The sequence below is a fragment of the Accipiter gentilis genome, chromosome 1 (assembly GCF_929443795.1).
Source record: "Accipiter gentilis chromosome 1, bAccGen1.1, whole genome shotgun sequence".
NCBI lineage: Eukaryota > Metazoa > Chordata > Aves > Accipitriformes > Accipitridae > Astur > Astur gentilis.
The window spans coordinates 24,359,741-24,387,621 of NC_064880.1; the positions used below are offsets into that span (position 1 = coordinate 24,359,741).

General features: G+C 43.8%; 3 protein-coding genes across 9 annotated transcripts in view; 2 read left to right on the forward strand and 1 right to left on the reverse strand.

Moving 5' to 3' along the window:
• The window catches only part of LOC126052242 (aldehyde oxidase 2-like), a 54,835-nt gene extending 49,393 nt beyond the window's left edge, over positions 1-5,442 (forward strand). Inside the window, 1 exon segment of the mRNA XM_049833075.1 lies at positions 3,604-5,442. The gene's annotated coding sequence lies outside the window, so the exon portion shown is untranslated.
• A 399-nt stretch (positions 5,443-5,841) lies between these two features.
• On the forward strand, positions 5,842-17,202 carry BZW1 (basic leucine zipper and W2 domains 1). 2 transcript variants are annotated; one of them, XM_049823780.1, is made up of 12 exons: positions 5,842-5,975; positions 6,541-6,614; positions 8,702-8,878; positions 11,820-11,914; positions 12,168-12,233; positions 12,522-12,657; positions 13,255-13,364; positions 13,482-13,652; positions 14,008-14,154; positions 14,480-14,618; positions 15,551-15,673; positions 15,948-17,202. In XM_049823780.1, exons 2-12 carry the CDS (start codon positions 6,551-6,553, stop codon positions 15,977-15,979), a joined length of 1,260 nt encoding a protein of 419 aa, XP_049679737.1. In that variant the 5' UTR covers positions 5,842-5,975; positions 6,541-6,550; the 3' UTR covers positions 15,980-17,202. The 2 variants fall into 2 exon arrangements, with proteins under 2 accessions (XP_049679737.1, XP_049679818.1); XM_049823861.1 differs by lacking the exons at positions 5,842-5,975; positions 6,541-6,614 and having other exon boundaries at positions 8,801-8,878; positions 11,820-11,825.
• Positions 17,203-17,532: 330 nt separating this feature from the next.
• CLK1 (CDC like kinase 1) lies at positions 17,533-27,850 on the reverse strand. Of its 6 annotated transcripts, none has more exons than XM_049821834.1 (13): positions 27,758-27,850; positions 22,840-22,997; positions 22,457-22,646; positions 21,247-21,337; positions 20,765-20,831; positions 19,717-19,833; positions 19,419-19,585; positions 19,247-19,341; positions 19,031-19,160; positions 18,812-18,894; positions 18,186-18,265; positions 17,848-17,938; positions 17,533-17,751 (listed from the first exon to the last, which is right to left on the reverse strand). In XM_049821834.1, exons 2-13 carry the CDS (start codon positions 22,995-22,997, stop codon positions 17,542-17,544), a joined length of 1,479 nt encoding a protein of 492 aa, XP_049677791.1. In that variant the 5' UTR covers positions 27,758-27,850; the 3' UTR covers positions 17,533-17,541. The 6 variants fall into 6 exon arrangements, with proteins under 6 accessions (XP_049677791.1, XP_049677878.1, XP_049677706.1 ...); XM_049821921.1 differs by lacking the exon at positions 27,758-27,850 and adding an exon at positions 26,527-26,636; XM_049821749.1 differs by lacking the exon at positions 27,758-27,850 and adding an exon at positions 24,209-24,353.
• Between the last annotated feature and the right edge of the window lie 31 nt (positions 27,851-27,881).

The following is a 27,881-nucleotide window of genomic DNA, read 5'->3' on the forward strand; positions in this document are numbered from 1 at the left end:
GATCAGAATTAGACACTGTACAAATTAGTGATGGGCAATGTATCAATATTAGAGTGGAACAGAGATTCTGAAAGTACATACTGCCAAATGTTTTCTAGATGCTGATATATTATTACTACCACAGTAACCGCAGTAATACTCCAGTATAATAGTTCTTTGCTTCCTGGCAGCCCATCTCAGGCCTGCTCCATACCGGTAGATCTCTCTGAACCACTACCAACTTTGACTTCTCTCAGGGCTGGAATATAATCACTGCTATTCACTGCATTGTCGGCGCTCACTTCTCCTCTCCTTTGCCTTACCCACAGTTTTGCTCCTTCTTTCCAGCAAAACGGTGAAGTAGGACATAGCTGATGCATTCATCTGTAGGTAAGGGCACAAGGTGAGGGAGGCGTACTGGAGGTAGGAAGGGTTAAATAGCAGGATGGGTTCTCAGTACGCTTTGAGTGAAGTTCATAACAGAGATGAGGATTTCTGGGTTAACATAGATTAGTGAGCAAAGATATAAGGGGACAGACCACCACATCTGTAAAACCTCATGGTCTTCTTATCTAAAACATTCATTTTGAAATGGGTTTGCCCATTGTAACCATCAGCAGGTATGCATAACAGATGTGCAGCAGGTGACTGAGATGAAAAGGTAGAGGGGAGCCAGGCTGAGAGGAAACAACGACAACAGAAGTTTATAATTAAAAATAGGTGTATCAGCTCACAGTTTAACTCAGCTGTGCCAAACAACATTACTGGCACTCTGACAGACATGGTTTTAGAAAGGAGGTTTTAAAGTGATACAGTGGCAGCTGTGTGAATCTTGATGGAGCGTTTCCCCATGAGGATAGGAGACTGAAAAGCAAGTGCAAAGGTGTTTGAGAGGAAGAAAAGGAAATGGCTGAGCTGAGCCAATGTAGGTATAGGTACAAATCAATATTCAAATTTCACATTTGATAGTTCAAAGCAATACAATTAACACTAAGAACACATCTAACAACATCATTGCATACCCAAAACACTATTATAAGAAATAACTCTGGAGATACTGAACAGGTATTGTTAGTTAGATCCTGTACTCATTTATGTAAACATAAATCTAGGCTATTTTAATTTATTTTAAGGGTGAGAGAGCAGGCTTAAATTAGCATAGTATAGAAGAGAGTGTGACCTGCACACACCCTCAAATAAGTCATATTTAATCTAAATCTGTAAAGGTACAAGATTTTATTCCTTTACAAATAAATTAATGTTACAAGTAATGAGGAAATTGCTAGCTTATGTTGGTAAATTTTTCCTGTTCATTTCTCTTGGTAAATTGTGAGAGACTACAGCTACTGGGAAAAGCTCAACTGGCAATATGCTTTGCAATTTCATAATATCAAAGACTTCAAGGAGCTGACAGCAGGAACTGTCATGTCTTTGTGTTCCTTTCCTTAAAATGTGATTTTCATAATCTGTGATTTATCTTCTTGGCTTTTTATTTAATTGTGATTTAGACAAATGCTTTCATTTTAGAAGGAGTGCCAAAGCAATCAGTGCCTTGGGTTTAGAGTGAATGAACAAATATTCAATTGCAAATATTAAGGTGAAAATCCTTCCTCTGAATGTGGTCTCCCTTAGGGTATTTTTGAATGTGTTATTTTGGGGATTTCATTGGGCTGGAATTTGCTGGAATTCCAGCAAACTGGAATTTGCTTAAATATGTCTTCAATAAAGGCAAACTTGTAGGGCACTGTCCTGCTATTCTGTGACACTGTGATCTACAACCAATTTTGTTTCAAGGAAAAAATAGTAATGAAAATGGTATCAGATGAAATCTGGTTCCTACTGACAATAAGAATGACCAGTGTTTGAGCTTAAAGTTCAAAACATGTGACTTGACGAGACTGGTGCTTTCCCATTAATCTACTGCAGTAATGAATTTCATAGCAACTGACATACTCGAGTGGGGCTGTGGGCTTTGGGGGGATCTTATGCACAGGTGACAGCCAGAGGGGAGATCTGGGACTGGATAGACTGACTGTCTAAGGCCAGTTACCAGAGGGGTCCTTATTGTGTGTGTGCATATGTATATCTATATGTGTATTTCCCACTAATGGACTTTCATGCTAATCAGTCAGAGAGGGGAACAGGACAAGGCCATTGGTGCTGTTTGTGTTTGGATGAGTGCAGTGTGTTTCCGTCTGTGTTGATCTGTGTGGGCAGCTGCATTTATATGTATATATGTTTTACACATGTGCTTGCATGATTGCTTGTTGAGAATACATGCTCAGCCTTGCTACTGGTTAGACCTTGGGGAACGGAGCTGCATCAGCCTCACCTTCAGTGGGCTGATGCAGCCCCTAACATAATAATCTAAAGAAATTGTATTTATTGCAGTTGAGACTCTCAGAAGCATGGAAGAGTTATCTTGTACAACTGAGATAAATGGTATTATATTTCTAGATGAAAGTACAAGCACTCTAGCTCCAGAAAGGATGGTGGTTTCATTTCCACACTCGTGTGTCCATACATGGCAAGCATAGGCCTACTTTTTCCTTCTTTTTAAAGCTTTCAATTTTTTATACACCCAGTGCATACCTATCTTGCAGAATGAACAAAATATTAATTTTATGACTTCCAAGTTTTACTCTAGTTTTAACTTGTAAGGGTAGCGTAACTAAGTGAACGCTGGTTTGTGTGATTGTGCCATGCCTGTAGTCCAGGCAAGAACAGACAGGGGAAGGTAAGCAGCCTCACTGGAGATATGGCTTTACTTCAAGTTAATCAATTCAATAAGACAGCAGGATCAAATGCAAGCTGACCAGATCTGCTTGGAGGAAAGAATTTTGCAGCTAAAAACTAAGATTCTTCTTTTCCAGGCTTTAAATGTAGTATCTTCCACCTCTTATATGGATAAATAAGGAATGCTTATTTGCTTTCCTAAACATAGAAATATTCAGGGATAAGGTTTTCAGAGAATGTCTACTGAAAAAAAATTACCAGAACTGGTGTGTTCCCCTGATTGTGAGTGGCTGATGCAGATCACTTAGAACACTGTATACCACCATGAAAGGACAACACTTCTCCTTACTTTCTTCTGAAAAATTATAAATTAGCTGAAAGGTGTGATGACTTCTCTGCTAGGCCAGTAAAGACAAAAGAAAAGATTCACAGCCAAGGAAGTAGTTTGTTGGGATAAAAAAAGAAATAAGGCTGGGGATGACCTTAATTAAAAAGTCACATTTGTGCAGGTGACCCCACTGTCCCCTCCTGAAGCACAGTGACTTGCTCTGTTTATATACTTGATAACTGGTCATTTCAAGAGCTTTAGTCAAAGGAACATTATACTTTTCACCTGGTGGAAATTTGGCAGCTGTGTAAGGTCTAGAGGGAAGCTTGCAATCTCCAGGTTAGTTTAGTGGTTTGCCCTTTTGCGGAACAAAGAACTGAGTTGCAATTGCATGTCCTGTCCTATATCAGCATGGAGAATATGTTGCATGTTGTCATATTCAGTCTGGTAGACATCTCCAGTTACGTGCTGCTGTGCGAGTTTGGCAGCCTATGTTTTTCAGACTGTAGTTAAAGGACCTACACTAACATACTGTTTTTATTTATGCCGCCTGCTAATAGACTGCTCTACAGCCTGAAGAGAGGATGAGACCTGTTATTATAATTGCTAGTGAGAAGAACCTGTATTTTAACTGCAGTAGAGAAGGCCTGCACTTCTGGAACTAAGGAACTTTGTTTTATGTCAGATGTGAGTAGCTTTTAACTGATAATTCTGTCTGTGGACACTACAATACATGAAGTCTGTATAAGGTGATGTTACCATCAGGATCTGAGGAAAAAAGAAATTCTTACAATGGTAATAGCAAATCCAGGACCTAATAGCACAGCAGGTGTGGTATTGACAAAGGTGTGAGACTAAAATTGTAAAGCCTTATGAGCTTTTATAACTTCCCCACATAAGAAAAAGAGAGATCTAGTAAATATACAGAAGCTCTGATAGTTACTGAAAACTAGGTTTATTTGGAGGAATGCACAAATGAAAGAACGGTCAAATGCGCCTTTTGGAATAGAGTGCTCTTTTTATATATATTGTATATATATTTGTACAGCATGTAATGTGAATGCTAATAAAGAACAGACAATCTGGGCATAGATTTAATGCAGTAGTAATTAATGGTTCTGATCCCTCTGATACACACATCAAGTAAATTATATGAAACAGCTTCTCAAATTTGAAACTGGAATATCTAATCCATTCAAAAGTGAGAAGAGGGTCTGGGCTAGCAGATTTTCTGCCAGTTACTCTACATTTAAACAAACAAGAAGAATGGCTTGACACAAGCTTTGTCTAAAGCTGTTTTACAAGTCTGATTTTTCTAAACTTAATCAATTAAGTCATCAGCCTTTCTAAAACAGTGAATTTACCCAGGCAGGAAGTTTTAGAGGTCTTGGTAAATAATCTGATGCATGGGAAAGAATATATTGATTGGTATTTTCCCCTTCAAAAGCCACGTTTCTGCTGATTCTAAGGTTAGGAGTGAAATCTTAAGATATTGAAGTCAATAGCAAAACTCCCTTTGATGTTGATGGGGCCCAGTTTTCAAACAGGGTACTTCTGAGGTTGTCTTCCTTCGCACCTCAACTAAAATGCTGACACCCTATTAGTTGTTCTACTTACTGCTGATTGCCTGATTGCACAGGCTTCCTGTTTTTACACATCTGAGCAACGTGCTATTGAGTATTTGAGGAGTCCCTCAGAAAAGACAAAAAACAAATGACAATTTTTGTGAGCAGCCTGGGAAACGGACTGCGTGTTACTGCAATCAAATTTATGAAATACAACTGTCACGGTGCTGGCAAGCATCAGCCTTTGCACATTTTGCAGGCAAATAAACTGCACTTTGACCGGAAATCGGTTTATTATCCGAACCACTTAACCTCTGATGGTGGACACGGGGAGCGCGCGTTGCTCAGACAGCTGCTCCCCTCTCTGCTGGGCAAGCTGCCGCCCGAGCGGCGTCGGTCTAGAGGTCTGTTTTAGGGCAGTTTTGCGGGATCTCCTTCCTCTTCCAGAGCAGCCTCTGCTCCGTCGTCTTGTTTGTACCTACCTGTTGTTGGGACCCTTCCCAGGAAGGGCTGAACCTGAGCCCCGAGGAGGGAACCGGGCAGGGATCCGCGCGAGTGCAGCCAGCCCTTACGCTCAGTCTGACAACGTCTTTCCGAGGGGAGCGGGCCCTGCTCGCCGTAGGCCTCTCTCCGCTGCGAGCAGCCCCCAGCTCCCCCTTGCACACAGCGGGCTGCCGAAACCCCACGCCAAGCGGGGCTCCGTCCTGCCCCGGGGCTCCTTGTCCGCCTCCGCTCCGTGCGCCGCTCTCCTCGGAGCGCAAACCGGGCCAGACGGCAAGCCCTCCCGGCGGCGGACCGGCCTGAGCACCACCGCACGGCCGCCCCGGCCCGCCATCCCACGCGGGACCCTCCCGACCCGGGGGGATGCGGGGGGGGGGGGCCGCGCCCGCCGCGAGGGGGCGCCGCCCTCCCCCCAGGGGCTGATCCACGCGCACCGCCGGCGCGGGGCGGGGGGACGGGCACCAGGCGGCTACTTGCGTGTGACGGTAAATCACGAGGGCGGCGGGGAGGGGGAGCGGACGCGCTCACTCCCGGGGAGGGGGAGCGGGCGGGCACCCCCGCTGGCGGGGAAGGGGGAGCACCTCAGGCAGAGGACCGGTAGGTGCCGGTGGGTCCGCGGCGCCGGGCCGGCCGCTGAGGAGCCAGGCGGCCCCGGGGAAGCCCGGCCCCCTTCCCCCTGGCCCTTTGTCCCTCCATCCTCTCTCTGGCGGAGCGGGATGGTCCGTTCCGGGCGGGGCGGAGCACGGCCCTCCCCTCCTCCTCTCGCGTTGGTTCCGCTCCGAGAGCTTTCGCCGCCGCTCGTCGCTGCTGCTCGCGCCCGCCTCCGCTCCGGGCCGCTCGGGCGTTTTCTCTCTGCCTTAAAGTCGGTGAGGAGAGGGGCCTGGGCGGGCGGGCGGCCGCCGGGGGCCGGCGCGGCCGGCTGCCGCCAGGCCGTGCCGTGCCGTGCCGTGCCGTGCCGTGCCGTGCCGTGCCGTGCCGTGCTGTGCTGTAACGGCCGTGCCGCGCTCGGGTGGAGGTGGGGGGGGGGGGGCTCGTTCTCCATCTTCCCCGCACGGGCACGGGCGCGCGGCGGCAACAAAGCCGCCTCCTCCGCGCTGTGCGGCGGGGGCGAGGGGCGCCGCCGCGGGCAGGGCCCAGGCCCCGGCCCCGCTCCGCGCAGGTCTCGCCGACGGCCTGCTGCCGCCGCCTCCGCTGGGGGAGGCCCGGTACGTGCCCGGTAGCCGGGGCGGGGACCGGCGCCTCCCCGCGGGCGGCCCTGTGCCGCGGGGAAAATGGAGGTCGGGGAGGGAAGGAGGAGCGGCGCGGGGTCAGGCGGCGCCGCCGCAGCGCGGGGCGGGCTGGGAGCGGCCGCCGAGGGGGGGAGGCCGGGCTGGCAGCGGGCGGGCGGGCTCCGTCGTCAGCGCGCTGAGGTGCGTACCTGTTTCCTTGCAGGGTGTCTTTTATGAATAATCAAAAGCCGCAGAAGCCGACGCTATCGGGCCAGCGTTTTAAAACTAGGAAAAGAGGTAAGCTCTCCGCGGTGTGCGTACTGCCGGTACCCGCTGTCGGCGCTGTGCGTGTGGCCCGCTGTAAAAAGCTGGTTTCTGGTGATAAACCAACAACGCCTTTATGCTCTTCTCGTAAATCTTTTAAATGGACCGTGCTAGATACAAAGTCTTGAGGCTCACTCTGGGTGCTAGAGTGCTCTTTGCGCTAATAAAAAATACTTGCCACTAAGAACTGTAGCTGAATTTACAGTGATGACCTGGCTTAAGAGACGGTCCTTCTAGAACTGTACTGAGCGTGTTTAGCTTGAAAGCAGAAGTACCTAGTACCTCTGAGTTACAGGGGAACGCCAGCACAGGCTTGTTGCAGGTTAATACATACATCTGAGGGGCATCTAACCTAGCTGGAATTTCAGTGTTAGCCACTGGATAAAAGTTACATTGTCCCTTAATGCTATAAGAATATCTGATTTAAATAATAAATAAAAAAACCCCACAAAACAAAAGACCAAAACCCCACCCCCCAACCAACCAAAAAAAAAAAAAGCACAAAAAGTGTGGGACGTGCAAGTGCCTATCTCTGTGTGTGCACAGTTTCTCCCATAAGAAGTTAATGAGTGAAGAGGTGTGGTGAGTAATTTAGGATTTTGGTGGTGTTTTTTTAAACCTAAAGAGGAAGTGGGGACAGCTGTTAGAGTTTCTGTTTAATACTGTTTTACTAATATACTAGCAGTGTTCTAGCTCAAGCTGACAGCATTAAGGGTGCTGTACATATTGAACTAGTAATTAAGTTGTACAGAAGTACATGTTGACTTACAGAACCTATTTTAAAGTAAAAGCACCTTGAGAAACAGTTGAAGTGAGAGAGTTGGATTTAGTCTGTCCAGCAGATGAAATGCTAGTGTCCTAGGTTTTTGTCTCTTTTTAAGCATTTAACCATAGTTTGGCTTCCAAGCAGCTCTGCGGTAACAATGAGCTTCACATATCTGGTGTGGAAAATAACTGATCCAGTATTTCCAGACTTCCACCCAGCTGTTACCAACATGTTGATACTTGCCTTGAATGTAAGGACACTAGTATGCCCCTTACAGAAGGGCTGCTAACAGAACTGGCTAAGCTGTTGTGGGCAGCACTCTAAGATTTGCAGCTTTTCCTCTCATGGTTTGCATAATCTAAGGACAAATTGGGATGAATAAAATTGAAGACCTCTTCCATTTAAGGCTTTCTGTTAGTTACACGGATGGATTTGTTGCATATTAACTAAGCCCTACCAATAATGAAAACAAGACTATGATCGACTGATGCATCTCAAACGTGAAGAAGTGTGTGTTCTGCTTTAACAACAACAAAGGATGCTAAATAGATCTGCAGTTACAGTCCATCATTTCATGTTTATTTAAGACCAAGATATTAGCTCAGATTTCTGTTTCCCCCAGGCACTTGAGGAAAAGCAATTGCTTCAGACTCATTTAACTCCATATTAAGAGGAGGGGATGGTCTTCATAGCCACAAAGCAAGTCTTGTCAGTTGGCTCTAATGTGATAATGGTACGCAGCTTTTCAGTCAGAATAATTTGTCCAAAACAGTGAGAGGCCCCAAGGGCAGAAATGGAACATGAGTAATGGAGTCAAATGTACAAAATTGTAGGGGCACGTATTAAGAATTGCCTTCCAGCATGTAGCTAAGCATCTGGTTTTGGAGGGAAAAAGTGATCTAACATGTGAACTGGAGTATAAGAATCAAACTGAGAAGTCATGTAAGCTTTGTTAGAGCCAACTGATGATTATCACAAACAACTTTTCTTCTTGGCGAAAGTACAGTAAGAATTCAATTAGGGGTAATTAAGGAATGTTTTAGCTTTTGATAGCCTTTCCCCCAGCCTTGACCGAATAGGGGAGTGAAAGCAGTAAAACTTCTTACTGCTATATTGGCCACTGAAACTCATTTTAGGCTATGCTGTTAAGTCACTATTTGTGCTAGTTAATACCAGTTGTCAGGCTTGTCAGTGCAAGTTTGGGTTTGTGTTTTCTTAATAAGAGTGAAATGACAAACTTTAAAAAACAGACAGCTGTGTGTAGCAACTTTACTTCAATGCTTTGTCTTTACAGATGAAAAAGAGAGGTTTGACCCTACTCAGTTCCAGGACTGTATTATTCAAGGTTTAACCGAAACCGGCACTGACTTGGAGGCAGTAGCAAAGTTTCTTGATGCTTCTGGTGCAAAACTTGACTATCGCCGCTATGCGGAAACGCTTTTTGACATCCTGGTGGCTGGTGGAATGCTGGGTAAGTCCCTTTGATGGGGCTGTTGTCAGCCTTTATTCACTTGACTACAAAAGCTCACTGTTTTCTTTCAGTGTAAAAATTCTGCTAAGGAGCCCACTGAGTGTGTAGAACAGAGTTTAAGTTATCTGTGGTAAACTATCTGACCATTTTAGTGACTGAGCAATCAGATTACTATAGAAATACCCTGTATAACCTACTGCAGTTTTGCTTGAGTCAGTGTGCGTTCTTCAAAGTGTAGACTGTACAGACTTGGCTTAAAGGAAAATATATTGGAGGTTTGTTGGGGTGCTTTTTGTTTGGTTGTTTTGGTTTTTGTTTTTTTTTTAACCAGGAGTGGATCTTGACTCTGTAGTCAAGTTCTCTTCTGCTGATGTGCGATGGATGAATGCTTGTTTCAGGTGTGTAGTCTGTGCTCTCAAGACCAATGGAGTTGCCCTGAAAGATTCTGACATGATCCTGTGCTTTGTGCACCCTGCCCTATTATTTTGGAAAGTAAGACTGTTCACAGAAGAAGCTGATGTGCTTAGTCTTGGAAATGCTATTATAAATCGTTTGTTATGGACAACAGTGAAGTCATGGGCTCTAGCAGATGTCAGGGAGCGAGAAAGGAGAGGGTGGTTGAGTCAGCAAAAAACACAGGGAACTGAGGAAGTGAAACGTGATGATGAAAAATCTTGTAAACTCATGTGCACACTGTGTGTAAAGAGCAGAGTGGAACAGATGCTCACCAACTAGGTAAGAAGTAAAGGAAGCTAAATGAGGTTCAAAAGTACTTAAAAAAAGTGGTACTTCTAGATTTAGACATTTCCTACTTGACTAAACACTGTTTAGTGAGAAGGAGTTCAGGTGGCAGAGACCCATGTAAAATACAGGCTGCAAAGAGGACCTTCTATGTTGTCTGCCTAGGCTGGAAAAGGTCTGTCTCCGATTTTAGCACTTGTTATGCAATAGTTGGGAGGGAGGACTTAAATGAGAAGTTTGGCAGTTGCAGAAGATTTTCTGTAATGTAACAGAAATAGAATTCAAATGACCTAAATGCATAGGGGGAGGAGAGGAAACACCTGATTCTGGGCTACAGTCAGACTGTGGATGGCAGTTCTGCAGTGGGGGTGGCTGGTTTGGGAGGATGCATCTGTTGCATGTTGAGGAGTTCTTCACACTGATGCTGTAGAAATGTCAGGTGGCTTGCTCAAACACTAAAAAGCAAGTCTTTCAGAGTGGTTTAACTTCATGTGCCTGCTTATCTCAAAGCTATGTATTGGAACAGTGTTATGTAGACTGAAGTTACCGTGATGTTCCTTTTGGCAAGAGGTTCTTTTGCCGATGCTGAAAGAGCTTGGTAGCATGAGTAAGTAAACTTGTCTGCCACATGGAGCATCACTGCTTGAAGTTGTTAATGTACAACTTGTTACCATCTGTGGGTTTACATTCAAGAGTCTTGACCAGTGTGTACTGTGTTAGGAAGTGTTCTTTCTAGAAATGAGGCTGAGTGGGAAAGGAAAAATGCATTGCTGCATTAATGGTGATACAGGCATCCTTTATTCAACTCCCTCTCTGTAAAAAGTAGGTAAGTAGACTAGCTTTGACCTTTATTCAGGCAAGGCCAAAATAAAAACTGGCATCTATCCTGTTGCCTCACCACCTTTTAATATTATTACCATTAATGCTTTATCTCCATCTTTAAGTCATGTTTCTGACTAATACATAACAAAAGGATCTCCCTTACATGTAGGATGGCACAGAAATTGGTGATGAGGTATTCTGGCATCAGAGCTGGTGACTTGAAATTCACCCTAGTTAGTGAAGCAGCCTGGCTACCAGTCAAATGCCCGTATTAAACTGAAGAGGAATGGTGAAGAAGCATCTTCTAATTAGCAGCTAAAAACCTGAAGTGCCTTTCAAAACTGAAGTTTCAAGCTCATTTCTGGGGCGCTGAATTTTGAACATGCATCTCTATGTGTTTCATCTCCTGTTGTGACTTACTCTGTTACTTAAAAGACACTTACTTACAAAGCAGCAGTACTGCAGCAGACACTAAAAAGACACTTGCTAGTGTTAGGCAGCTTCAGTGGCTTCCTTTAAGGGAAGAGGAGCTCGTATGGTCATGTTAACTTACCTATATGTGTCCTGGTTTCAGCTAGAATAAAGTTAATTTTCTTCCTAGTAGCTGGTATAGTGCTGTGTTTTAGATTTAGGATGAGAGTAATGTTGGTAACACGCTGAGGTTTTAGTTGTTGCTGAGCAGTGTTTATACTAAGTCAAGGACTTTTCAGCTTCTCATACTGCCCTGTCTACAGAGGCTGGGAGTGCACAAGAAGCTGGGAGGGGGCACAGCCAGGACAGTTAACCCAAATGAGCCAAAGGGTTATTCCATACCATATTACATCCTGCCCGGTATATAAACTGGGGGGAGTTGGCTGGGGGGCACTGCGGCTCAGGCGTTGGCTGGGCACTGGTTGGTGAGTGGTGACCAATTGTCTTGTGCATCATTTGTTTTGTATGTTCTCTTAGTAGTAGTATTTTCCCTTCCGTTTCTGTCCTGTTAAACTGTCTTTATGTCAACCCATGAGTTTTACTTCCCCCTCGAGGCCCCCACTCCCTGATTCTTTCCCCATCCCACTGGGGGGCAGGGAGGAGTCAGTAAGTAGCTGTGTGGTGCTAGGGTTAAACCATGACAATATGTAAACAAGATGTGTTGCCAATCCACTTAGCAGTAGGGGGTCAGAATATTTAAGTGTTCATATCTAAGGTACTGATCTTAAAGTTCCACTAGAGCAGTGGAGCAGATGGAAAAGTAGGGGTGTCTTCAGTGATCCAGTCATTCAGTTCATCAAGAAAGGTCAATGCATTGCATGTTATGGGTATTGGAATTCTTACTGCGGAGACTACTGAGTACTCTCACTGGGGGAGTAATACCACTAATGCTGAAACCTTTCTTTAGCCCCAGGTGGTACCCTGGCAGATGACATGACACGCACAAACGTCTGTGTATTTGCAGCACAGGAAGACCTAGAAACCATGCAAGCATTTGCTCAGGTTAGTTCTCAAATGAGTACAATTTTAACTTAAGCTGTTTAGTGGTCAGAAATGAAATGTTTGTGTAGTTAAAAGTTTAGGTAAAAATAATGCATGGCTTTAAGAAGCTTACTAGAAGAGGTAGATAGAGTAGCACTGTTTTAAGCTAACAGTGCTCTAAAGAGTACAGACCAACTTAACTGAACTTGATTTTTTTTAAAATTCTAATTAAATGGTAGTTCAGAGCAAAAAATAATACTCTGTATCTTTTTAGGTTTTTAACAAGCTAATCAGGCGTTACAAGTACCTGGAGAAAGGCTTTGAAGATGAAGTCAAAAAGGTATGAAGTAGGTCCTTATCAGCAGACAAATAAACGTTCAAATTCTGTTAGTTAATCACTCTATACAGAAGAGTTATATCATACAATGGATTATTAAAATAGAACACTTCGAAGTTATTAATGGAAGAACAGCTGGCTTGTATGACTAGTGGAGAAGACTACCAGCAAACTAGTGCTTCTGCTAGTTGAATAGCTTGATTGAAACAAAAGTGTCTAACATGGAGGCAGTAGCCAAACTTTAGTGAGAGATGGTAGTTTTATGGCACCTCTTCTTGCTTCCTCTTGCAGTTGCTGCTGTTCCTGAAAGGGTTCTCAGAGTCTGAGCGGAACAAACTGGCCATGTTGACGGGTATTCTGCTAGCCAATGGGACACTTAATGCGTCAATTCTCAACAGTCTTTACAATGAGAACTTGGTTAAAGAAGGTAAGTGTTGGCCAAGTCCTCCTTTAGGGGAGAGTCGGGGTTGGGGGGGGGACAGAACCATGACAAGTAGGTGGAAATCATGATGAAAGTACACCCTTGCGGCTCACAAGCTTCATCTGGCAATAGATTAACTACAGGATTATCAAAAGTAAACATGCTGCCTCACAACCTGGAAGGGCTTCCTAAGACTGTAGAAAACTAGTCTTGTCAGAAAGCTTATGTGTAGGACTTCCCTGTGTGACACCAGGGGCTGCTGTCACTAGTGTTGCCCAGCAAGACAGTACTGTATTTCAGAGAGGGACCTTTCAGGATGCAGAAGGTGTGTCGTGTCTTTAGGTTCCTTCCTAAAATGCAGCAAGGAGAGTTGAGTTCAGTAGAGGGAATCCTTCGTGATGCTGTGCGGTAAGAAAAGTCCAACATGCTGGAGGCTGCAGTGTTTTCAGGCAGAGGTACTGCAGATGGTGCTAGGGCTGCCTCGGAGCACCGCTGCTGCTGCTTTGAACAGGGATCTGACAAACTAGGTGCCCTGTGCTCTAAGGCCTTATGATTCCCTTTGTTTTGAATTTCAGTAGTAATAGTACTACTCCTATTGCACAGGTGTTTCTGCAGCTTTTGCAGTCAAGCTGTTCAAATCCTGGATAAATGAGAAAGATATTAATGCAGTGGCTGTCAGTCTTCGTAAAGTAAACATGGATAACAGGCTGATGGTGAGTACCACTGAAATTACTGATGTACTACTTAAGGCAGTTTAGTAAATAGCATTTACCAGCAAAGTACTCAACATGCATTTCTTTTGTGAAAGACTTTGTAAACTTTGTTTTCAGGAACTCTTCCCAGCCAACAAACAAAGTGTTGAACACTTCTCCAAGTACTTCACTGAAGCGGGACTAAAAGAACTTTCCGAATATGTTAGGAACCAGCAAACCATAGGGGCTCGGAAAGAGCTGCAGAAAGAACTTCAGGAGCAGATGTCACGGGGAGATCCATTCAAGGATGTAAGTGTTTGTCTGTAGACAAGGTGGTGTGCTGCGCTTTTTAAAAGAAAAAAATTTTTGTTAGGAACTTCGCTCAAATTATCTGAAATACAATAGCCTTTTATACTAATCTGAAGAAGAGATATGCCTAATTAAATACTGAACTTAAACATATAGCTCTCACTAAGAATTAACATTAGGACCAGAGTGTTTTGGTATTAGCTTTGTAGTCTTTCCTTAGTGTCCTGAATCCTGCTGTATGATCAAGGGGGTGGTTTGTGGTTCTGAAGGCTTCTGTGTTACCTTTAGAACAGAAGTTTTCATTTTGCTTAGCATTGTGTGTGGCATATGTGCTGACTGTTACTGTAACTGGCAGATAATCTTGTACGTGAAGGAGGAGATGAAGAAAAACAACATCTCAGAACAGACTGTGGTAGCCATAATCTGGTCAAGTGTAATGAGCACAGTGGAATGGAACAAAAAGGAGGAGCTGGTAGCAGAGCAAGCCATTAAGCACTTGAAGGTATTGTAACCGAAATATAGACTTCGGCACCCGCTGGGTAGGGCTCGGGCTTCCTTCTGTCTCCGGTTCCCTTTTAAATAAGTTAAGACCTACAATGCCTCTGATGCAGAGACAGCATTAGACAGGGAATTCTTCCCCTTTTAACTGTGGTATTATAGTCCAAGTTACTGAGGCATAAGCAGTACAACTTCTGCACAAGCACGCTCAGGTGGGGCAGGGGTTGCAAATTTCTAAGCAGTGGCTGATGGAAACTGTGTAAAACCAGTCTAGTCAGGCAATAAATGTGAAGTGCTCAGTGTGTGCCAATTTGTCGTTCCTGTTACAGCAATACAGCCCTCTACTTGCTGCCTTTACTACCCAAGGTCAGTCAGAGCTGACTCTTCTGTTGAAGATTCAGGAGTACTGTTATGACAACATTCACTTCATGAAGGCCTTCCAGAAAATAGTGGTGCTCTTCTATAAAGGTAACTTCTGTGGGGTTGTAGTTTTGGTGGGTTGTTTTTGTTTGGTTGTTCTTTCTCTTTTTTTTTTTTTTTTAAGGCCTGTATTTGCAGAATGCTTCAGTCCTGGTAAGACCTTTAGGGAAGATCAGTGCTCTAACATTGCACTTCATAGGCTGAAGAATGTTCTACCTCTTCTTTGCAAAGATGGAGCAGTAAAATGCAATGGTGGATGTGGCTGTCCTTGGCACATGGGGAGGTACTTCTCTAGACATGGATCCTGCCTGTCTACTAGATTTTAAGAGTTGTGGTAGATAGGAGCTGAATATAGATTTTTTAAGGGTCTTTGGCCCTTTTAAGTTAGGGAAACAGACATGATAGTGTCTTAGTTCTCTGTCTGAACACTGACTCTTAAAAGCCAGAGATTGAGACCACCAAGGTGTTCTGGAGTGCTCTAGGCTCTCTGTTAAATGGCTGTTAAAAGGTGTTACTGAAAAACATGCTGCACACCTATGGAAACACTACAGGAACATAAGGAAACTTGTTTTGTTTTTAAAATTTTACAATTACAACATACTCTTCAGTTTAACATTTCCTGTGGTTTGCTTTGGTCTTTAAAGAATTTGCATCTGTTCTTAGCTATTGACTGAAGCTTTCCGTTGAGGTGATGTACTCTAACAGCTATGAAATACTCAAGGCTGTTAGTGGGAGTGAAAGTGCAGCTCCTGGGTGCAGTGAGTGCTTGGGAAACTCCCAGCAGCTGATCTGAAATGCGTGGTTCTCAGAATTTTAAAATAGGAGGCACTCTCTGGTGCAGGTATGTCCAGCCATATCCAGGGAAGGGACTATATATGGTGATGCTTCTAGGGGAGGAAGCAAAGGCCCTCCGTCAGGTGTTCTCAGCAGCTGGTGTTCAGTGGTGTGCTGTGTTAATACTGCTCTTGCACATCTTACAGCTGAAGTTCTGAGCGAAGAACCCATCCTGAAGTGGTATAAAGATGCTCATCTTGCAAAAGGAAAGAGCGTTTTTCTGGAGCAAATGAAAAAGTTTGTTGAATGGCTCAAGAATGCTGAAGAAGGTAACCAAGCAGCTTAGCTCACAAGTTGAGCTTGTTCATTTTGGGAACCTTAGTGCAATAATGCTTTGTTTGGGGTGGGGGGGGGGGTGGGTGTTAATTGCCCCTCTGACACTAGGTGTGCCCTCCAGTACTGGCTAGAAAAGCTTGTTGGTGAAATCCATGTGGATCCAATAGCAGCTAGGATGCAGGATGCAGGGCAGCAGCTGAACTGGGGGCTGGCGGGGGGGGGGCTGACCTGCTAGCAGCTTGTTGACAAGGTGTCCCTCTGTTCCAGAGTCGGAGTCTGAAGCAGAAGAGGGTGACTGAGCTGTGAAACTGTCCTCAGTAAAGTAAACAGGAGCTGTAGATAAGTGTCATGTCTCATGTGTCCTTCTGATTCTTACATCCTACCTCCCTGTATCAAGCATGATATAAGGGCTCTCATGGCAATTTATTTTAACTGTTTTCTATAGTTATTGAAATACTGGGTTTAGTTTTTAAAACCATGTTTTAAGTAGCTTACAGAGCTATTATAGATTTGACTCTAACCTGCATTTGTCCTTTCAGTTATATTCTACCTCCTGTATTTTCTACTGTAATAATGTAATTTAAGGCCTTCCACAATGAAATCCATTTTACCCCTTGGGTTTTCTATCTATATTTGAGTAGACATGATATGGTGAATGAGATTTACGGCAGTTCTGTTTGCAAATTAAACTATAAAAAGCCTCCAAAAGGAAGAGGCCATGGCTTGTGTGGTAACTTGGTGTGACACTTCAGTCCGTACCACTTTCTCCAAATAACCCTGTTCTAGAGGTGGTTGTCCATCTCCCCCAGGACTTTGTCATCTCTTTATCATATGTCCAGCATGAAGCAATCCTCTCTTCCAGCTGCTGGGTGAGGCAGCTGCCCCACTCCTGGGAGCTCAGTGTCCTACAGGAGAGGGGCTGTTCTGGTGGCAGTGAACAGTAACTGTGGTGGGGCATGAAGAGTGGCATCTCTGAGCCTGCTGGCCCGAGTCCCTGAGGGGCTGTCTGGCTGCCTTACAGTTCTGGGGGAGTCTTACCACTTCTCTTATGGAAGCACAAGCAGTGCTGTTCCATGCACTGCTGCCCAACAGCTTTCTAGCACCCTGGCCTATGCTGCTAGCAGGGCTGGGGCAGGGGGGCAGCTTGCTTGTGCTGCTCTGTAAATGCATGACTGCTGAAAGGTAAGGTGGACTAAACTCTAATCCCTCCCCCTGAAGTTTAGAGATTATTTTATGTGGACAGTTGACATGTTAAACCAAACAGCTTACCTGCTCCCTGAAACTCCATTAACGGAAAGTCTCAGGACAGCTCATAATTCAAGAAAGATTGGGTAAAAGAGTGACATCTATACTGTTGTAAGCTAATAGTGAGCATTAACTGAAATACTGGTAACCAGAGTATACTTACTAAAATAAATAAAAAAATTAAAAAATGAGTGATCACAATGCAATCTATTCAATATCACAGTGATCTTACATTGTAACTTTTTTTTTTAAACAAATAAAGGCCATCCTTACACAAGGGCTGTCTCTGTTCTCTTACCCAAAAAGGAAGTACCAGTGACACTAAAAGATAAAAGTAAGTCCTGGGTCTTTTGCTATTCCAATGACAGTTGAATAAAACATTATTGAAGTAATGCTTGCTGTTAGGAGGCCTAGTTTATAGAGTAGAGGGTACTCTTTTCCATGTGTTAAAAGTACAAGTGTCCTGAGATTTTTTTTATTTACTGAGGAAATGCAACCAGGTTCATCAGTATCTTTTTCTTAAGTTTTACGCCAGCAGCTGGGTTAAACTTCGGTATCCAAAAAGTTGTAATACAAAATAAGGCATTTACAAAATAACTGTACACAATTTAAATATTTAAAGTTTTTTATATTTCTTTGGTGGACTGACATCTGTGTCAGCCTCAGCTACAGGAGACAGCGCCCTTTTTTCCTTTTTCAGTGGGAAGAAGAAAGGATGTTTCAGTGCTTCTTCAAGAGTAATGCGCTTGGCTGGGTCATACTCCAACATCTTTTCAATGAGGTCAAAGAGGTCCTCGTGGTCAGAATCGTGGCAGGTCATGAATGCCTTTGTGAAGGAAACAAGAAAACATGTCTCTCTTGACTCTCATAATGGCACTTAAAGCTCCTCTCCCCCAAAAGCATTCTCCCTCTGTCATCTTACCTTCAGTGGCTTACAGCGTCTCGAGACATATTTACCAGCAGAACTTTGTTCATCCCAATCCAGCCGGTCATGACGGAAATATTTGCGTTTCCTTAAACAAACAGACCACAGTTTGTTATTCCAAGATTGTTTTGTCCATTCACTAGAAGTTTATCAGCATGTTTGTTCTCAACTTGGGAAATGAGCTGGGAATATTCCACAAGAGTGGCCAGCTTGTTAAATAGAACAGAAGGATGAATCTGAGTTTATTAAACTTTCTTTAAAAATTTGCTATTAAACCAAATCTGAAAATATTTAAATTAAACTATAGCAGTCTAGGTACAGAAAAAAGCAATTACCTGCTTTTTTTAATCATGTGATTTGGCAAAGGCCCCAGTATCCGCTCCATCATTGCCAGGTGTTCTTTGCTGTCATGGGTCTGGAGGGAAAGGGAGAGAGACATGTTTGCTCATTGCTAGAGGGAGTTAACAAGAACCACACACTAACCTCACTTCCTTTTTGACTGCACCCTGCAACCAATAATCAGTTTAAGATTAAGGAAAAAGAGAGGGGTTGTAGTAATCTGTTTCCTGAAATAATTTACAATGTACTAGAGTTGTGTTCCCTTTACCCTGCCTTATTTTTTTTCCTTTGTTCATAAATTTCAAGTTTCAGCAATATTGTCAAGATGACAGAATTCAGGTATTTGAATAGTATTTGCTGATGGTGATAGATGAAGCTACATCTGTTACTAGTGTGGCTTGTAAAGTACAAATGTTAACAGGTGCAACTTGGAGAAATCTGCTGCTGAGGAAATTCCTTTGTGCTTACATAGTCTGCTCTCTTCAACTTGGCATTAGAGAGAAATGCAGCTTAATTTCTTGCACAGATGATTCCCCTTGGTCATCACCTCTCTGTAGCATATTTTTATCAAGCTGAGGAACATTATAGATGCTGCATCATTTTGAGATTCTTAGTTACCTACCGGAAATACTGTGAATCCAAGGTAATATTCTATGAGAATGCATCCTATGCTCCAAACATCACATGGTTGTGACCATCCCAGTGCTGTGAAAAAGATTCAGAAGGTTTGTGTTTATAGCAAGCTGCGAAGAGTTCAACAGCTCAACACTGCTGTTGTATGCTGTTCAACAGCATGCCAAAAGTCTCACACAGAAGATGAGCCTAACAGACTTCTACTGACCTAGGATAACTTCAGGAGCTCTGTAATGTCTTGTAGACACCAAAGTGCTATGATACTCATCATCGTATGTTGCGCTTCCAAAGTCCACAACTTTGATGGCTGGATTTTTGAGTGTGCGTTCATCGCATTTCTGAAACGAAACACAGTGGGGTGCCAGTGACCAAATAAACCCAGACAAGAGCTGAAGGGGGAGCAGGGAAGAGGACAGGACCTTACCAGTTTGGGGTTATACTCTTCTACATAGTCAGACGTCACAAATAAAATATTTTCTGGTTTCAGATCTGTATGTGTCAACTTGTTCAAATGCAGAACTGCAGAAATAACAAGTATAATTAGCAAATTCCATGAAGAAAATGTAACAAATAAATCAAACAAGAAACATACTTACAGTTCACAGATTTGCAGATCTGATAGGCCATCTGTCGAATGTGGTCCAGTCTAAATGGCAGAAAGCCATTCTCTTTAATGAAGTCATAGGTGCTGAGCCCCAGTAGCTCAAAAACAATGCAGACATGTCCATGGTACTCAAACCATTCTAACATCTGGACACAGGAACTGCAAAAGCAGGAAAACACATGAATCGCAACAGGAAGTTGTGTAACACAGATATATAGGTCATACGTTACAGAAAGCCACGTCACAGAAATCAAAACCAAAACCAAGTACAGTCAGCTTTGTATACTTACTATTTACTGGTGGGATCCGATGCATTTAAATGTTCCAGCACTTGTATTTCTGCACGAGCTGCTTCGGAGTACCTATCAACATTTTTTACTATTTTCACAGCTACGTGTCTGTCTTCCCTGAAAAGACAGGTTTTAAAAGTAGTGAGAACAATGACTAATTTTAATTAAGAATATTCAGTAATTATCACCCACAGTGGCAACCTCATCAGAAAAGGTGTTTTTTTAAGTACATACTGACTTAATAAAATCAAGGTTCATCTCTGCGCAAACACACTATCATCTTTAAATTTTGAAAACACGCTCAATACCTTATTTATCGGTCTTACTCTTAAAGGTTGAAAGCCCCATTTACTTTCCCTTTGTATTTACATATCCTGGGCTAGCACTGGAGAAACTTTACATGTTGCAGCCTAACAAACACAACTGTCAGTCAAAAATGACAAGCTGCCTTCAGTCATTTAAGTAGTAAAAACATAACTAACTCGGGTGTCAAATTCCTTCTACAGTGACCATAAAGACAACGTAGTTTTGTACTATTTTGCACACAGCAAAACTGCCATCAAACACAAAATACATTCTTCATTCTTGATTAATAACATGCTCGCTGCTAGAACCCAAATGGCGTTGCATCATCACAGATGATACTTTAAGGTAAACTACATGATGTCAGAAATGTTGCTCATTATTCAGAGCTGGGGTGGTGCAGGCCCCAGGATTTCCCAGTGTGTGGGGGTGCAGCTTCACCCTACACTGTCTAGGCCACCTCCCCCATCAGCCCTTGACCCCTGCCAGGCTGGGGTGTGCCTGCAGGAGACGCACCCATTGCCTCATCCACCAGTCCTGCACGACCCTTGTGTCTGGGTGCTGTTTTTAGCAGGATGCACCAACATACATTTACGTTTGGGAACTGCAGCAGCCTTAAAGAAATACACAGAGCAGCATATGAGAAGTAAAGAGAACTTCTGGATACAATCAGGAAGCCCTTCATGAACCACACTGAGATAGCACTGGTAAGAAAAAAATCACAAGTATTTAATTCAAGACTTACGCTTTGTGATCAATGCATTCCACTACTTTTCCAAAAGCACCTTCACCCAAAGTAGCAACAACCTCATCTATAAAGAAAAGAACTCTCTGTAACAGAAGTTGTGAACTTACTCAGCTATTAAACAAAAAAACAAAGAAAAATAAAACAAAAAGACTAAGTACTATCACTGACGCTATTCTAGACTGCGCTGCTTTAAATTGTAAATATCTAGTTTGAGAGATGTTACTGGACAACTCTCATCAAAGCACATTTACAGGGGTCTCATTCTAGTAGGTTCATTAACTTCATTTACTATTTTTGGGGGGGAAAAAAAAGGGAAAAAGAAAAAAGAAAAATATTTAAGTTCTACAGAAAAAGAGTAACAATCCCCACCCCCAAACAAAAAAGACAGAAAGAAAAGATTTCCAAAGCCCCCTCACATCTTATTCTAAAAGAACTTATTCTATCTGAAAAGTTAATAAATTTTGAAAAATATTCTATACATCTTGCACTTAGTACGTCTCCACTCTGACAGATCAGGTGACCCTCCTCATCATCCTCTACACTCCTGGATCTTTTCCTTCGATGACTCTTCTGGAACGGCACCAAGATCGTCCAGCCAATCAATAAACCCGAGTGAATTCAGGTCAGAATACGAAATTCATTCAGCAGGGAGATATTCAGGCATTCAGATACACGCCAGGCCACAAACAGTTGGCAGGAGCAATTTCAAATTCAGTCCCCGGAAATTCACAGGGCACATAGTTTATGTTACAGGAGAAAAACATGGCAAGGAACAAATTTTCAGATGAGATACTCAAAGTGGCAAGGCAACAAAAAATTACAACACAATTGTTTTTCTTTTAAAAGATTGGTTCACTGAATTTTACCTTAAGATTTCAGTGACCGTATTTTTTTTTTAAAGCAAAAGAGTTTAATAATTATCTTATATATATATATATATATATATATCTCTATATATATATAAAAAAATAGCCTTGTGGCCAAAATTAAAATACCCATCTTAAGTAATAGAGATTAAATCACTGGTCTGAGTATTTGATAAGAAATTTTTTTTTTTTTAAATCATACACAATATAAACATTTACTTTAGGCTGTCTCAGCTGAAGATCTTAAATTATAAACCAAATCTTCAGCTTTTTAAAGAGTTTTATAATAACAGAAATCAGAAAAACTGCCCTGCTAGTGGGCAGACATCATACATATCTGATTCTACAGATTTTTCAGCAATACTTAAAACACCTTACTAAACAGATTTAGGAAAAAAAAAAGTAAAAATGTGACATTATCTCCTTGCTATTTCAGTGACACTTCAACTTGCTTTTGACTAAAAGCTTGTGCTTGAATTTTTGAGTAGGGCTGAAGTAAATGATTGTCATAATAAAAATTTTGAAGGCATGAAAGCGATGCCTGTATTTCAAGTATTCCAATTGATGGTTATTACTCTGCTCAAATACATCCAATGAACAAATAGCAAGACTACATTCTGTGGTATCACAAGCATACCTACAAACTATACATTTTCACTGAAGGAAATAAAATCCTAGCAAAAATAATAATCTACTAATATTAGCTAAAATAATAAACTATTATTGACAGAGTTCCCCAAACCCCACACTCAATTACTACTGCCCAGATGACTGACTATCTTCTTAAAATAAAAAAATCCTAAATTAAAATTGGTCACACCACCTGTGAATGATGATGATGACAGGTAGTGTGAGGTGTCTTGTATTTCCTTTTGTAACTACTTGTCCCACTATGACCTGATGATTTGCTACTGTGATGCCCAGTATCATATCCTTGATTGTACTCGTTTCTGTATTCTTCAACATAGCGTCGTTCATGGTGGTCTCTTTCATTTACAGATTTGGTTTCGGTACTACAAACAAAGGATCAAATAAAACAATTAAAATAATTCCAGTAGCCCTGTCAAGACAGCTATTTAAGCTGTTAAGACATCTGTCTCAAAATATCTCCAACTCAAAAATGAGTACATTAGCAGATGACCTGATGAGAATAATAAAATTGTAAAACATACGCTTGCTGACATCAGAAGTCAAAAAGTTATTTACCTATCAGGAAGTTTAGAAAGATCATGTTTGCTGTGCTTGTTCTCCTGTGCAGCACTTAATGATCTCTTCTTTCTCTTACTAGCACTGTCACATCTTCCGTGATCCGGACTTTCTTTTTTATCCCAGTCAGGATAATTAGTTCGCCTGGAATGCCGCATCTGTAACAAAGGTATTTTGCCCTTTGAATTACATCCCATAGACAAATTCATTTTCAAAGCCATTAATTATCCAATTAACAATATAACGAAGACTGCATTTTTCCTCAACTACCCAATTTTCATTTTTTCTCTGCTGTTTCTCGCACGTTATTTTTTAATTCCAGAGCTTTCTCAAATTAACCTTTTTTGATAGGGGAACATAAACCAATAATCTACTTCTTACAAAACATTTTAAAAAGAAGTATCGCGGCTCAGACACTACACACACAGAGCGCATGTTATTTCTGCAAAGCTGCTCAGGCACCGAAAGGCACATATTGCTAGGGAAAAGGAAGGCTTCCGTGTACTTAAAAAGGGCATACGAATATCGCCCAGTGCGCTTTTGAAGACTTCAAGGAACCCGTCACGAACTTTCGCCCTGAGGATTCCTAGCGCTGAAAACTTACGTTACCCAACTCCTAGCTGCTTAGCTCGACAAGGTAAGTAACTCACTACACACGTCGTCTTTTATTTCACTCTCCAAGCGCCGATCGGTTCTCGCTCACAAGCTGCCTCTCAGACCGACGCGTCCGGGCTCCGCAGCCAGGGCGACGCTACCGAGCGGGACGCGGGCGCCGAAGGCGCCGGGACGCCGAAGGCGCCGGGACGCCGCGGCCGGGCGGTGCGGGGCCCTGTCCCTTCCCAAAGGAGGGCACCCCGCGCCCCCCGCACACCCGGCGCGAAGACGCGGGGCGCCGGGCCGGGGCCGGCCCACCCCCTCCCCCCGCCCCGGGCGGCAGGGGGTCCGCGGCCCACCAAAGCCCTGCTCCGGCGAGAGGCCCCGTTCTCGGCACGGGGAAGGGCGCCGGCCTCCCCCGGCAAAGCGACCGAAGCCATTTTCCCTCCGCGCCGAACGAGGCGCGGGCAGAGAACATGGCGGCCGCGGGGAGGCGGGGGCGGACGGGCGCCCCGGCCAGCCGACCCGCCCGCTCCGCCGGGGACGAGCCGAGACACCGGCCGCCCTCCCCGCCCCCCCGCGGCCGGAGACAACCTCCTTCCTGCCCCCGCACCCCAGCGGCGCCCTGCCCTGCCCTGCCCTGCCCTCCCCTCCCTCCGCCCCGCCCCGCCTTCCCCGCGGCGGCGGCCCGGCCCAGCGCCTAGCGCCGTCCCGCGGCTCGTCCCCGCCGCCCGGCGCCGCAACCATCGCGCAGCGCCCCTCCCAGCGCCCCCACCTCCGCGGCTCCGGGGAGCCGCCGCTCGCTCCGGCAGCCGCCACTGCGCTCCACGCCGCAACTGCCAACCGTCTACCCGCGCGGCCCGCTACAAAATGGCGTTGCCAGGATCCTTCTGGAGCGCGGCAGCGCGTCAGAAGCACACCCGCGGCGTCACAAGGCGGGGCGGCCCCGCCCCGCCACAGCCCGCTCCCCCGCCCGCAGGCGGCGGCGGCCCCGTCAGCCGGTCTGTCCTCCCGAGAGGTGTGAAGGGCACCGGACCCCTCCCGCCGGCCACCCTGGGTACGGACCGCCCTCAGCCCTCCGCGGGCGCCGCCGTCCCACGGCGCCCCGGCTGCTGGTACCGCCGCCGGGAGCGGCGACTGTCCCCTCGCCTCACTGCGTGGTGAGAAAGCCCCTTGCTCTCCCACTTCTGCTCCTCGGACAGATACAGGTGCATTTCACCCGCTGACCACCTTTCAGGGTAGCCCTGTATGCCTCACCAGGTAGCGCAGTTAACTCGCTTTCACACAAGTAAAGCAACTATGCAAAACCTTCAACCGTTTTCCTGCCAAGAACTTGGGAAGACAAGGAACGTGATATTGAAAAAACTAAATAAATCTAACCCTCATTTAAGAATGACTGCCAGAAGATCCGTCTTTTTTGCAAGACTCTGAATTGATAAATCATTTTTTGCCCTTGGTGATGAAGTCTGTTGTCTCTATAATTCCCTAGACAAATTGTTAGACGCTCTCAATATACCCAGTCAGCTTTAAATCAACAGAGGTTCAACCAATGAAAGAGATCTTTGTAAATCATTGGCATAAAAACCATTTCCGAATAGTCGAATGCCTCTTCCCTCCCCCCAGATGTCTCATCGTATTTTTTTACCAGTTTTTAGTCACGTTCTCAAGTCTGGACAGAACATAATACCCACTGTAAAACAAACAAACTAAATGTAACTCTTCAAGTAATGTACTCATCAGTCTTCTATACCCACAAAATGAAAAAAAAAAAAAAAAAACCCACACCCCACAAAACCAGAACCAAACCCTCCCACAAAACTAACCCTTGCTTCCTCTGCTGCTCACTACTACTGCACACACGGCAGCTTAAGTCACGGCCACCCCTCTCACCTCACCGTGCATTGCTGCAGCCCTTCAGCCACCACCTCTCTCAGAAGCAGCTTTCAAGCCCATCACCCACCTATCAGTTCTCACCTCAGCAGAGCTAACCAAGCATTACGCCTGAAATTTGGTTCTCCAAAACCCATAATAAGCAAACACCTCACATACAATCTAATTTATGTGGAAAAAAGAGCGTCTAAGGATAACACAGTCCTGAAACACTAAAACAGCCTATACACATCAGCTCCCTAAAAACCAAATGATTTTTTTTATTCTGGAAAGGACTAAACCTTCTGAAACACTTCCATACCTGGTAAGCGGCCCTTCTCACTCTTTGGTTTTTTTATTTCCCCAGCTGACCCTGTGATCAACATACAATAGGTACATCACACATGCAAGTTTGTCACTGACCAGAGATAATGCACCATTATTTTCTTTTTGTCCACCGCTCTCCAGCTTAGACTAAGTACTGCTCCCAGTATGATATACTTCTAACACCAACTTTACCTATTGTTTTTCTAATGCTAGCAAAGGTCAAAGACAATCTAGAATATACATGCTGAGACCCTCCATCACAGTCATAAAGCAAGACTGTTGTATTAATGTACATATTTTCCTTTGCATGGCTAGACTGATTTTGACAGAACTCACCTTGTGGCTGCAGTATTTGTGATAAAAGGACCAGCCTGATGGAATTAAATGGAGGAGTTTATAAAGTAGAAGTCGACAGCAACAAGAACATTACTGTCTGCAACATTTTTGCTATTTAAAGGATTATACATGTCACAAAAGTCCAAACAGCTGGTGACACAACAGCTGACTGTGTGAAAGAACTAAATTGCATGTATGCTGTACCCAGCAACCACCCACAAAATCACACACTTCCACAGCTGGGCAACTTCCTACTCTCTTGCCTTGCTTTCTCTTCAACAAATGGATGGGACCAACCCCCACCGTTATTTTCCTGTTGTATTCCAGATTCTCACAGTGAACCTGGGAGAAGTTCAGAGCCACAACAGGAAAATAAACATAAGACAATTTTTAAAAGTTAGGATGTAATCCTGTCCCAGAAGATCACTCTCCTTTCAATACGCAGCTTTAGATGAAAAAGAAAGGATCTAAATTTAATGTATCCTCCAGAGAGCAAATTGCTTGGTGTCCCTGTATTTCACACATTCTATATAACAGCATTGGAGGGGAAAAAAATTAGACCTGAAACTGTTTCCAGTTCAGTGCTAGATGTCAGCATTTTAAATTACTGGTTCCTTTGCACTGTAGGAAAGTTTCCAGTATGTTCTTCCTTCTGCATGGCAGTAGTGTCCATGTGGCAGTCAAACACGCAGTTGCATGCTTCTGTCTACTTGTTATTACCACTGGTTACATGGAAGAGACAGAAAGAGCACAGAGCTAAAATAATTCAATCCTTTACCTGACTGCCTAAAATATTATGGTAAAATGTATTAAGTCTGGAGCAAGGGCTAGGAGCTTTAAGCAACAGTCCATATAAAATACAGAAACTTTGTCCTAGACAGAGGGTACTGATTAACTCTGCTCATTAACAGCGCAGTAATCTGGCATACCTTTGCCTTTCTCTTGCAGTTAAGTTCTCCTCTTTAAGAGGCAGTCTCCAAATGGGAAATACTGGTCTGAAGCAGACTGCAAGTCAGCTGGACTTGGGCTTCCCAAGGATTACAAGGCATATATATGAGAATGGACTTTGGTAAGTGATGTTGACCGAGTCCAAAGAGGACTGGGGGAAGAAGTCCAGAATGGTAGGAGTTGGATGCAGAAACTGTGGGTACTCTCTCCTGTCCAGGTCTCTCATGCACGCTGGAACTAGAAATACACCCTCTCACCTCTACGTATCTACGTATCAGAAAGTGAACCTCTATGCAAATGAGTTGAAACAAACTGATACCAAAATGCATTTTTTAAATCTACAAGGAAGAGTAGAACATTCTGCTTTTCCCAGTATGTCCATGGTGGAGAACTGCTTTTCTGACGTGTACAAATGACTCTTTTCCCTGCTTAAGTCAGTTTATTTTATGCTTACTATAGTAAGTGACTGCAGTATAGGATCAGCAATATATATATACACACACACATATGTATGCATGTATTTTATTTTTCCTCTTACACAGTCAATATTCAGATAACTCTGCACCTTCTTGTAGACTTTCTTATTTGAGTCCAACATTTGGTCTCAAAAAGACCAAACAACAGCCCTCTCTTATTTGTTCAACATCATCTTGGCCACAGTATCTTTGATTACTTTGGGTGTATCAGGATATTCTTAGTTAGAAGTCTGACCAGTCTTTTTGTCACCACTCTTTGTTACATTTACCCCCTATTGTATGTGCAATAAAGTGATGAAAAACAAGTTACAGTAAATCCATGGTTACCTAGTTTCGATCAACAGCTATGTAAAGACACAAACACTTACTCTTTCACACCAAAAGCGTTGTGCCAGAGGCAGAAGCAATTGTTTCAAATCCACCTTCTGGGGAGGCTGAAGAGGTTACCGTTCGAATACAGCAGTACAAGAGCAAGCACTCCTCTAAACAAGG

Coding starts and splice junctions, on each gene's coding strand:
- BZW1 (XM_049823780.1), top strand. CDS start 6,551: ATGAATAATCAAAAGCCGCAGAAGCCGACGCTATCGGGCCAGCGTTTT. Junction 11,915..12,167: donor CCATGCAAGCATTTGCTCAG/GTTAGTTCTCAA, acceptor GTATCTTTTTAG/GTTTTTAACAAGCTAATCAG. Junction 15,674..15,947: donor GCTCAAGAATGCTGAAGAAG/GTAACCAAGCAG, acceptor CCTCTGTTCCAG/AGTCGGAGTCTGAAGCAGAA.
- CLK1 (XM_049821834.1), bottom strand. CDS start 22,997: ATGCGGCATTCCAGGCGAACTAATTATCCTGACTGGGATAAAAAAGAA. Junction 19,834..20,764: donor GAATGCATTGATCACAAAGC/GTAAGTCTTGAA, acceptor CTGTCTTTTCAG/GGAAGACAGACACGTAGCTG. Junction 17,939..18,185: donor CACATGATTAAAAAAAGCAG/GTAATTGCTTTT, acceptor TGTTTGTTTAAG/GAAACGCAAATATTTCCGTC.